This window comes from Nestor notabilis, unplaced genomic scaffold (genome assembly GCF_000696875.1).
Source record: "Nestor notabilis isolate BGI_N333 unplaced genomic scaffold, ASM69687v1 scaffold17277, whole genome shotgun sequence".
Lineage (NCBI taxonomy): Eukaryota > Metazoa > Chordata > Aves > Psittaciformes > Psittacidae > Nestor > Nestor notabilis.
Genome location: NW_009936227.1, coordinates 23113 through 33055, shown reverse-complemented (window position 1 = coordinate 33055; position 9943 = coordinate 23113). Strand labels below are relative to the sequence as shown.

Here is a 9943-nt window from a genome sequence, read left to right as displayed (position 1 = left end):
TTGCCCTAAACACAGCTTTAGACTCCTTTCTCCAGTCCTCTTGTTCCTCTTTTCTCAGGGCCATTCTGCTTCCTGTGTTGTTTTGGGGTTTTTTTTTTCCATTTTCAAAAGTACTGAATTACCAAATGAAGAGCGTGGGTAGAGTTTCACTTAGGAATTGAAGCCCTATGTGGACACATGCTAGGCATGCTGCTCATTCTGTACCTCACTTTTGAGAGGTACAGCAATAACATAATTTTCCTGCCCGTAACGGATTGTTTTTCTTATGAAATTGAACTTGGAGTATTTGTAACAGGGCAGTGTACATTTTTTTGTGCCTTAGGAGCCTATTTTGAAGTCACTTGTTTTAGCTGAGACTCCTGACTACAAGTGGACTACCTGAAATGTCCTGAAGCTGCAACCTGCAGTGTTACACAACAAGGAGCTTTCAAAACTTCTGTGTTTTTCTGGGATTTCAGGGAAGATAGGAATGTGGAGTGTGGCTGGTTGCAGTTTGTCTGCCATGACTGACACCCACTGTCAATTCAGGTATCATTATGTTGTTGTCTTTTGGACAGAGCAGAAGATCTTTCCCCTGTGCTTTTTTTAGGAGAACCACTGCTGGAGGGAATTTGGATAAAAACTGTTATACTTCCAGTGTTTGGTCCCTTCTCTTCCTTTGAAGTGAAAGGATATAGAAGACCCCATTCTTCATGACTGTACAATGACTGCTTGTTATAGTTAGCCAGAGAACAAATTCTGAGTGAATGCTGTGATGGAAAGATGTAGGGATTGCCTGCAAAGTGTGTATATTCTGGGCAGTGAAATGCAGGACATTGAACAAGTTGAGGACTATACAAAAGTGAATGACTAGGTAATGGAATGATAAAAGTAATTTAACAGATAAAGTGGGTTAACTGCATATGGGGAAAAAATAGTTCTAACTTTGCCAACAAAATGATGGGCTCTGAGCTGAGTGTTATTAGTAAGGACAAGATCTTAAGGTTGTGATAGATACATAGTTCCATGGAAGTGTCAGCCCAGTGGTTAATAGCAGCCAGCAAAGAAAATAAAATACTACAAATTAGTCTGAAAAATGGCTGTGCAAGCCACACCCTATATACCATGTGTGGGTTTATTCCCTTCATCTCAAATATGATATGATAAAATAATAAAAGTTATGGAGATGGGCTGCAAAGATGATCAATCTCTATGAGAGTGACTGAGCATGCTAAGAGTTGTCAGTCTAAAAAAGAGACAACAGCTCGGTGGAGATGGAGGGTGAGATACTGATGCCTGCAGAATTATGAGATACATAGAGTGAATAGGTATTAATCATTCACTTTCTTTTCCAGTTCAGGACTTGGCGTCCATGAAATGAACCTAGCAGGAGCCAGATTCAGACCAAAAAAAAACCCCCAAACTTGGCTCTTCATTCAACTTGTGGAGCTCATTGGCAAAAGATGTTGCAGTTGCTAAAAGCTGACACAGCCACAAGGGATGACTGCAAAAGTGTATGAAGAGAAATGTATTGAAGGCTACTGAGTTTACAAAACTCTGTCTGGCTGAGGAAGTCCTCTGAGCTGGAAACAGTTGGCAGCTTGGAGACTATTAAGGAGAATGTGTGTGTTTGCTTGCCCTGGTATTATCTTTTCCCACCTAAATGCTTATGGTCTCTGTGAGAAACAGGATATGCCCTCTATGAGAAACAGGATGCTGAATTAAGTGGATCTTTGATATGACCAAGTAAGGTTGCTCATCTGTTATTCAATGAAAAATAATGCACTACCAAAATCTCTTAGTAAAATATAGCAAAATGTATAGTTTGCTACCCCAGAATTATTATGAAACGGGTGGGTTTTATGTTTTTTGATGTGACAGTATTGCCCATTGAAAGTGACTGCTTCCCACACAGAGTTTGGGTGCTCGAATTGGTATTGCATGGGGGGAAAAATAACAAATAATGTTTTTAAAATAATTTCAGGAATGTGAACAGCAAAAATCAAAAGAAGAAGAAATTCTGCAATCATTTCATAAATGGAAAGAGGAGGAAAAAGAGAAATTGGCTGATGAAATAGAAAAAGTGAAAGAGATGTTTATGAAAGAGCTTAAGGAGTTATCTTCAAGAAATTCAACATTAGAAAATGTAAGTGATTTACATTTTCCAACATTTTATGGCAAGAATTCCTTATAATAGATGGCAATGACTTCACATATTTGAAATGTGATGTAGTCATCTTAGATACCTTCATATGAAACTCTAAAAATAATGGTTTGATGACAGCCATAATTCTGTCTTTGTATACCAGTACTTTATGAACATAATTTCAGATCTTTTTTAAATAGCACTGTTCTAGATGAATGAATTATGCTTTCAGCAGCTATGTCAGTTTTTTCTTACTCTTCAACCTTTGAATGCCTGTTTATAGATGAGTAGATATGATTGCTGTCTGTTAGGTATTCTTACATTAATATTCTTGTAACTGGCATGGGGGTGACTAACCTCTGGATTATAGTCCTGACAGTATAACCACATGTGTTTTCAATGCATGCTCTAGAAATGCTTTCCAGAATTTTCACCAGCAAGAGAGCTGGTGGGTCAGAAAACAAATATGCACAGTGTTACCATAGCAGCTTATATTTTGTAGCTGCTATGTCCTGTGTGCACTTTGCAAGGCATATTTATGTTAGATGTATATATCAATAATTATGTGAAATTCAATAAATGCTGAACTCGTGATAAATGAGAAAAGTATCTGATGCAGTCTCCATAAAGTTATGTTTAAAGTAAATTGTGTATTAAATAACAAAATGTGGATGCATGTTCTTAATTTCTTTCTCCCCCTCACCCCCTGCCTCCTTCTAGCAACTGGTAGAATTACAGAAGTCCAACATGCCACAAAAATCCAATTTAGGGACACTGAAAGACAGCCAGGACTTTACAGAAGAGGAACCTCAGAGTCCTCAGGATTATCGTGATGTGGTCAAACTTCTTGAAAAACAGGTAACACTATAACTTAATGTATTGCTTTTGGCAGACTACTTGTGTTCTTTTTATTTTTGTATATCTCTGAATAGGATTTTAAATACATAAGTAAAACTCTCATGTCTCTCGTGTCCCACAGTAGCTTCTTTTTGAAGATTTACTATTATTTAGTACAATTTTTATAATGGAAATCAAGGCATTAGTTCACTTATCCTTTATAAATAAATTAATCATTATTTATTTATTGATATTCTCTTATTCTTTGTGATTAAATATAACTAGCTTTACCCAGTATGGTTGCAGTTCAGTTCCAGAGGACTCTAATAAAGCATTTATGTGGGCTCATCAGTGAGGCCACTTAAGAAGAATTGGAATTGTCCATTATCCAAGATGGAAAAAGAGTTGAGAAACTTTCTGACAGGATTTGTCAGCGTGTGGCTTTTGAGCCGTATGAAGCACTTCAGCTTGTATGGTTCAACTTCTGTACTGGGACTATATCATCTGACCAGTATGGATGCTAGTGCTGGTGCAAATCAATTGGAAAATCCAAAGTCCCACCTGTAGGAAGGATTGAGCTGGAAAGGGCCACAGGGGCCAAGGTCTTTGCGTTGCTCTGAGACTTACCTGCATGTCCAGGTTTTACCTATTAAAAAAAAAAAAAAAAAAAAAAAAAAAGATTTGTGAGGGCTTTGGAAATAACCACAAAGCTTTTTACTCCTTTTTTTGACACTTTGAGACATGCATTATATATTTCATGGTTCTTGGGATGTGAAGGTCTTTGTATTATTGCTGGTATCATCCAGAAATGTGGGCACCTCAGTTAGTTTTACTTTATGGGGATTTTTTTATTTCATCAAAGAAGATTCACTTCACTCCACTCTAAAACTCATATATTAATATCTTTTTTAATCAACATTACACAAAATACATCATTAATGAGTGCTTGAAATGACATTATTTGGGGGGAAAAAGCCCTGCTCTTACTACTCTTATTGTTAATACACACAGATGCATCAAAATACTTGTGTAATTCTTACTGACAGTAACTACAGACACAAATTAAGGAGCAAAGATGTAGTTTCTAGAGTGATTGGTAAGAAAACCATGCCTGGATATACATACTTGGATGTATAAAACATACTAATGACAGTTTTAAGTCTTAAATATGGGGTTACTCGAGCTTCCTATCGTCAATGATCTTTTCAGTATTTATGCTTTATTTAGAAAAGTAAAGCTGTATATATCAAACTAAATTGTAATGTGTTATTAAGAAGAAATAAAGCTGCAGATATCAAACTAAATGATAATGTATTGTTAACAGGAGTTAATATTAATTTCCTCTATGCAGGAAAGTAAGTGGACATCTAGAATACAAGCCTTGAATCATGACCATGAGACAGAAAAGTCCCTCGTAAGTGGCACAGCAAACCAACTAAAAGGAGACTTTTTTTTCTTACTTTATTACCCTTTCAGTAGTCCTTGATATGCTATAATACATCTGTTGGATTAGGAAGCCTGGATATCAAGAGCTGTAAGAGTGTGTCCTCTTAGACTTACTTATTATCTCTGTCTTTCTGTAATGCTAGGATCTTGATGTTTCAGTCAAGGCAAAGGTTGAAACAGAATTTGTCATTTAAGAACCTGACAGACACTTGAAACTGTATCTCTCTTCTGAAGAGCTTACAACTAGTTCTTCAAGGACTGTGTTGTTATGCAGTGTTTTCTATGTTAAGTGGCTGTGCTGGAAAGTTGAGATGTAACTTGCCAACATGTTGCTTTCATCTGCTCTGTATTTTCTGCTACCATGTACCTTTGGAGTATGTCTCAATCTTTTTTTCTTCTTTTCTCTCACTTCTCTGCTGCTTTTTTAGTTGTAGCTTTCTAATGCAGAATCTGTTCAGCTTTTCCAGGAAAAAACACCATGGCATTTTATTTTGCATCAGTTTATGTATTTTACTATACAAAGCTTTATTCCTCAGATTTTTTTTATGTCTGCATTTCTTTTTAATCTCTTTCCTGCTTTGTTTCTCTTGCTTCTTTTCCTTTCATTTTCCTTTCATCTGCGTGACCATGTAAGAACTGAGCAGATCATAGTGGTCTGACCAATGCTTCTCCTCCTCTCGCAAGAAAGCAGTGGGGAGGAACCATGGAACATTCCCCAAAAAGGATGTAGTTAATGATACACCCACATACAATGCAAGAATAGAATAAGGGAGGAGTAATGTAAGTATTACTTTTGGGATGGTGCACTTAAAACATATTGTTCCCTTTCTTCTACATTCAGAGCTAATAGGTTTTTCATGCAAATACCCATCTCATCTCCTTATTTGATTACATTATTTGATACTATCTATAACCAAATATTTTTATAGAGTCATATGCTTTTTCCTGCAATCTTATTTTTAGGCAATCTCAGCAATGTGTATGTATGTCCCTTCCTTTGTATTGAGATTTAGGTAATCTTCCTTGTGTAAGTAAAAAGTGATCCAGACAGCTGTAATATATGCAAATCCCAGTGAAATCACCTGAGACATTAAGGTTTCTCTGGGGGGGAAAAAAAAAAAAAGAAAAGGAAAAAAAAGTAAAAATATTGAAGCATGACATTTCCTTGTTTACACTGTTTAGTATTAAAGTATTTTCTATAATAATATGAAGTTACTTTTCTTTTGATTGCTTTATAGCTACTGTCACAGATTGAGAAGCTTAAATTATCAGTGAGAGAAGACCTGAATAAAAATAACGCCTTTTACAAGAGGAGGATAAAAGAATTGGGGCAGAGGCTTCAGGAGCAGAATGATCTGATTATTACTCAGAAGAAGCAGGTCTGTTTTGTGAATCACTCTATATTTCAGAGAGCATAGGACACAGAGAAACATTTTACTAGCATTTGGTCTTTGATATATCTCTGTGTGTCTATATGGCCTGGGCTTATGTTTGGAGAATGGGAGTGTAGAACATTGTCTTAATCATAGAATTGCTTAGGTTGGAGAAGACCCTTAAGATCATGGAGTCCAACCATAAACCTAGCACTGCCAAGTCCACCACTAAACTATGTCCCTAAGCGCCACATCTACATGTCTTTAAATACTTCCAGGGATGGGGACTCCACCACAAACCTGGGCATCCTGTTCCGATGTTTGACAGCACTTTCAGTGGAGAATTTTTTCCTGATATCCAATCTAAAGCTCCCCTGGCTCAACCTGAGGTCATTTCTTCTTGTCCTATGGCTTGTTACATGTGAGAAGAGACTAACACCCACCTCACCACGACCTCCTTTCAGATAGTTACAGAGAGCGATAAAGTCTCCCCTGAACTAAACAACCCCAGTACCCTCAACTGCTTCTCATAAACTTGTTCTCTAGACCCTTCATCAGCTGCATTGGTCTTTGGACATGCTCCAGCACCTCATTGTTTTGCTTGTAGTGGATTCACTGTTTTCTTTAGATTGAATTACAGCCAGATAATTTCCTCTACACTCTCAGTTTCATTCAGTGCATGTATTGGGTGTCAAATAGACAGAACTGCAAAGCAGACTAGAGAACTGTTCATATGTTTGAAATAAATGTGTAAATAAGTGTTTCCCTGGAGTGGAGCTAGGCTTGCAAAACTGAACATGAATTGCTGAAGCAGAAAGTATTGAAACTCTAAGTGCTGAAGTGGTCTATAAGCCTGCTCTCATTTCACTTTATAGCTTGTAATAACAGGGCAGACAAAGTTTAAGTCCACATAAGACAACAAACAGAAATAAGTCTTCAGCGTTCATTAAGCGTGAATGAAATATATATTAAACAGTAGAACAGAGTTCCACAAAAGTAGTATTTTTCTCTCCAAATCATAAACAGTAATTTCTGTTATGGAATAGCACTGAAACTAGGTATTTTGTACTAAATGTTCATTTTTAGATACTGATCATTTACATTTGTAACTATTCGTTTGTCTGTCTTTCCTATTCTAGATAAAAGAATTGTCCACAAGATCAGTTGCAAACATTAAACCATATGATAGTAAGTACAAACTGTAAGAAAAATCAGATTTGGTTTCTCATTTCAGCAGCTTGACTGAAACAAATGTTACAATTCGTTAAAAAATATAGACATCAACTTTACTAACTAAATATTGAAATCAAATCAGTACTGGCCATTTGTGTTTCACAGGGTACCTACCCCTTTTCATGTCATGATTTGCAAAGCTAGTGTTTTGTGTCTGTAAGAACTCATAATGTAGAAAGATGATTGCTTGAATAGTGAAGAGATGTGAAATGTAGCAGCTTTATTTTGTATTATGTGAACAACTTGAGGCTTTGCTTTATGAAGTATAATTTTAATTGTTTTTTCACGCTTGACTATCTTTAGGCTGCAGAACTCAAAAAAGCCAAAATACTGAAAGAGTAGAAAAATATTATTAGTTTTTGATTTAGGATACATCTGTTCAAAGAATTTGAAGAACTCTGGCATTTTTGTCTGTGCAATGCTTTAACACCTGAAGTCTTACAAGTAACTAAACCTGATGATAATAGTGTTTTAGGATGTAGTCCTGCACCCCAAACATCCATATAGGTGATGCTGCAGTTGCAGTGACTTGAAACAAGTTGATTGCAATAGATGATGACATCTGAATTAATTATGATCCAGTTTGGAAAGCAACTTGCTTTACTGACAAGACATTGGTTTGAACTGAATCTAGCAGCAGAGAGTAGGTTAGTTTGAGGAAAACGTAGTAACAGTAAGGCTGTATGCATTTTCAGCTAGAGCTTGTGATATTCAGCCACACTAAAAAACAGACAAGTATAAGACCATGGCACACAAGTGACTTTGCTCGTAGGCCCCAAGCTAAGCTGAGGAATATAGAATTGAAATGGTGATTCACTCTAAGGCTACACTCTATACATGATATATATAGGCTTTGTGCAGTTGATCCTCTTTGGGGAATATAAGCCTTGATAAGGCTAGACTTAACTAAGTAGCTTTGGGCCAAGACTTCTTCCCTGGGACACAAGGACAGCATACAGACATGACCAAAGAGACATGATCACATTCCAGTTTACTGATGATTTAGTTACTAGTTTCTTTTCCAGATTCTAGAAGTATTAAAAACATTAAGCATATATAAAGACATACTTTTATGTTGTGAACAACCATTTTTTTCTTTTTAAATTATTTAAGTTTTCTCCATTAAAGCAAAATATTACATGATTTATAAATATGATTAAATATTGCTACATTTTAGAATCTGTATATGTGTTTTATTGCTTACTATAATACTTTTTTTTTACTGTTATGCTATTTTAGTGAACACAACAGTAGAGCATCTTCAAGAATCTAAACCAAGTCTACAAGTGATGCATGGTAAGGCTTTTTGATAGCTCCAGATCCAGTACTTTCAAATCTCACCCTCTGTCTTCTCAAATGTGTTGTTTGTGAAATCATAACTATAAGAGTAGTTACATTGAAAGAACATACTTGGAATTGCTTTGCTGTATGTCAGCATTCAGAATTCCTATTAAGTAATTGTAAAGATGCACTATTGAAAAGAGTAAATGAAAACCAAAAGAAAATAATTTGAGAACATTTCCTAGCACGTGTATAGTATTGATGCACTTTAAGGTAAATGAAACTAATTTAGGAAATGAAATGTCATTTTCTTATAGAAAATGTGCTTATCTGGTATATGCATATACTGGATAGGTTTATACATGTACTGGGATTTGTATAGGGAAACATGTGGAGGTGTTTGGTTTTAAGTCCTGAAGTACCGTGTTTTCCTCGTGAGGTCTAATGGCAAGGAGGAAAAATATAGAAGAAACAGTCAAAATAGCCATGTAGATACTTCTTCCAGAGTATATCTGTAGTTTAAATATATATCATTATTTATTTATTTTAACTTGGGGCATTGTGATACTGTTTAGAATTGGGGGAAGGGATGAACTTCCATTTACATTGTTTTGTATGTAGTGAAAATAGTTTTTTTTCTTTCTCAGTATGCAAATTAATGGAGAGTATTGTTACCATACCAATATTCTGTCATCAGTTAATTCTTTATTTGCATTTTAAGTAGGAAAGTAATGAAAAATGAACTTTGAGCAAGTAAAGTACTTAAATGTTACAAACCAGTTTAATAATTTGAATCACTGAATTATAATTAAATATTTTTTTAATCATTATGTCTGTTAGTTTTAAAACCTGTCGTAGGGAGACAAAATGGAATTTGTATAAGAAAAATGTACAGAATGTATCTTGTACAGCAAATGCAAGAAGTTCTGAAAAAGCATATGGGAGGAAGGGCAGTATACAACAGAGGTTTTCAATATAACTTGATAAGGAATGAAAAACTATGAATACGAAGTGTTGATTTAAAAATATCTGTTATGCCAAGAATTATTAAATGAAGGAAAATAGATTCTTATATGGTAACATCATTTTGAATAATAAGAGAGATTTCTTTCTAGCCTATGCAAGGTTAGCAATGTAGTGCTTGAAGCTTTTTATGTGAAAATATATAGATGAAACGTTGTGTGGAGAAAAGTAATAATATATTTAAGAATAGATTATTAGTAATAGTATTTTAAATAATCTCATTCTTTTTCATTCAAACCAGCTTCATTGCACCAACACAGTAGTGCTGGCTCTCGCTAAGAGATGTCAGGGCAAGTAGCTTTGCTATTGCCCTGAATTTAAGAAAAAAATTTTATAAAGAGTATGTCTGCTAAGGGCTTACACAGCAAGCTTGTGAAGCATTGCTTTCTTAGTGCGTTTACTTTCATTTGTACTGAGGAGGAAAACAGTTCTCTGAACATTAGTATTTTCTGTACTCTGACAATTTAAATCAGCTTATTCAGATCTTTCCTAATTTCTTGCTGTTCCAAATAGGAAGTTTGTGGCACCTTGTGAAACTTCTTAAGATAGAAAAGGCTGTTCCTGCCTTTGATATACAGAAGTTTCACTATCAGTTTATTATGAAACCTTAATGAAGGTGTTTCCT

The 9943-nt window shown here is 35.3% G+C and overlaps 1 protein-coding gene across 1 annotated transcript in view; it reads left to right on the top strand.

Annotated features, from left to right (window-relative positions):
- Nucleotides 1-9943, top strand: part of DZIP1 (DAZ interacting zinc finger protein 1) — a gene marked incomplete at its 5' end in the record, with an annotated part of 33578 nt that overhangs the window by 6457 nt on the left and 17178 nt on the right. Inside the window, 6 exons of the mRNA XM_010018240.1 lie at nucleotides 1964-2125; nucleotides 2846-2983; nucleotides 4314-4376; nucleotides 5647-5787; nucleotides 6921-6969; nucleotides 8254-8310. Coding sequence (XP_010016542.1) covers nucleotides 1964-2125; nucleotides 2846-2983; nucleotides 4314-4376; nucleotides 5647-5787; nucleotides 6921-6969; nucleotides 8254-8310 — 610 coding nt within the window. The remainder of the gene's footprint in view (nucleotides 1-1963; nucleotides 2126-2845; nucleotides 2984-4313; nucleotides 4377-5646; nucleotides 5788-6920; nucleotides 6970-8253; nucleotides 8311-9943) is intronic.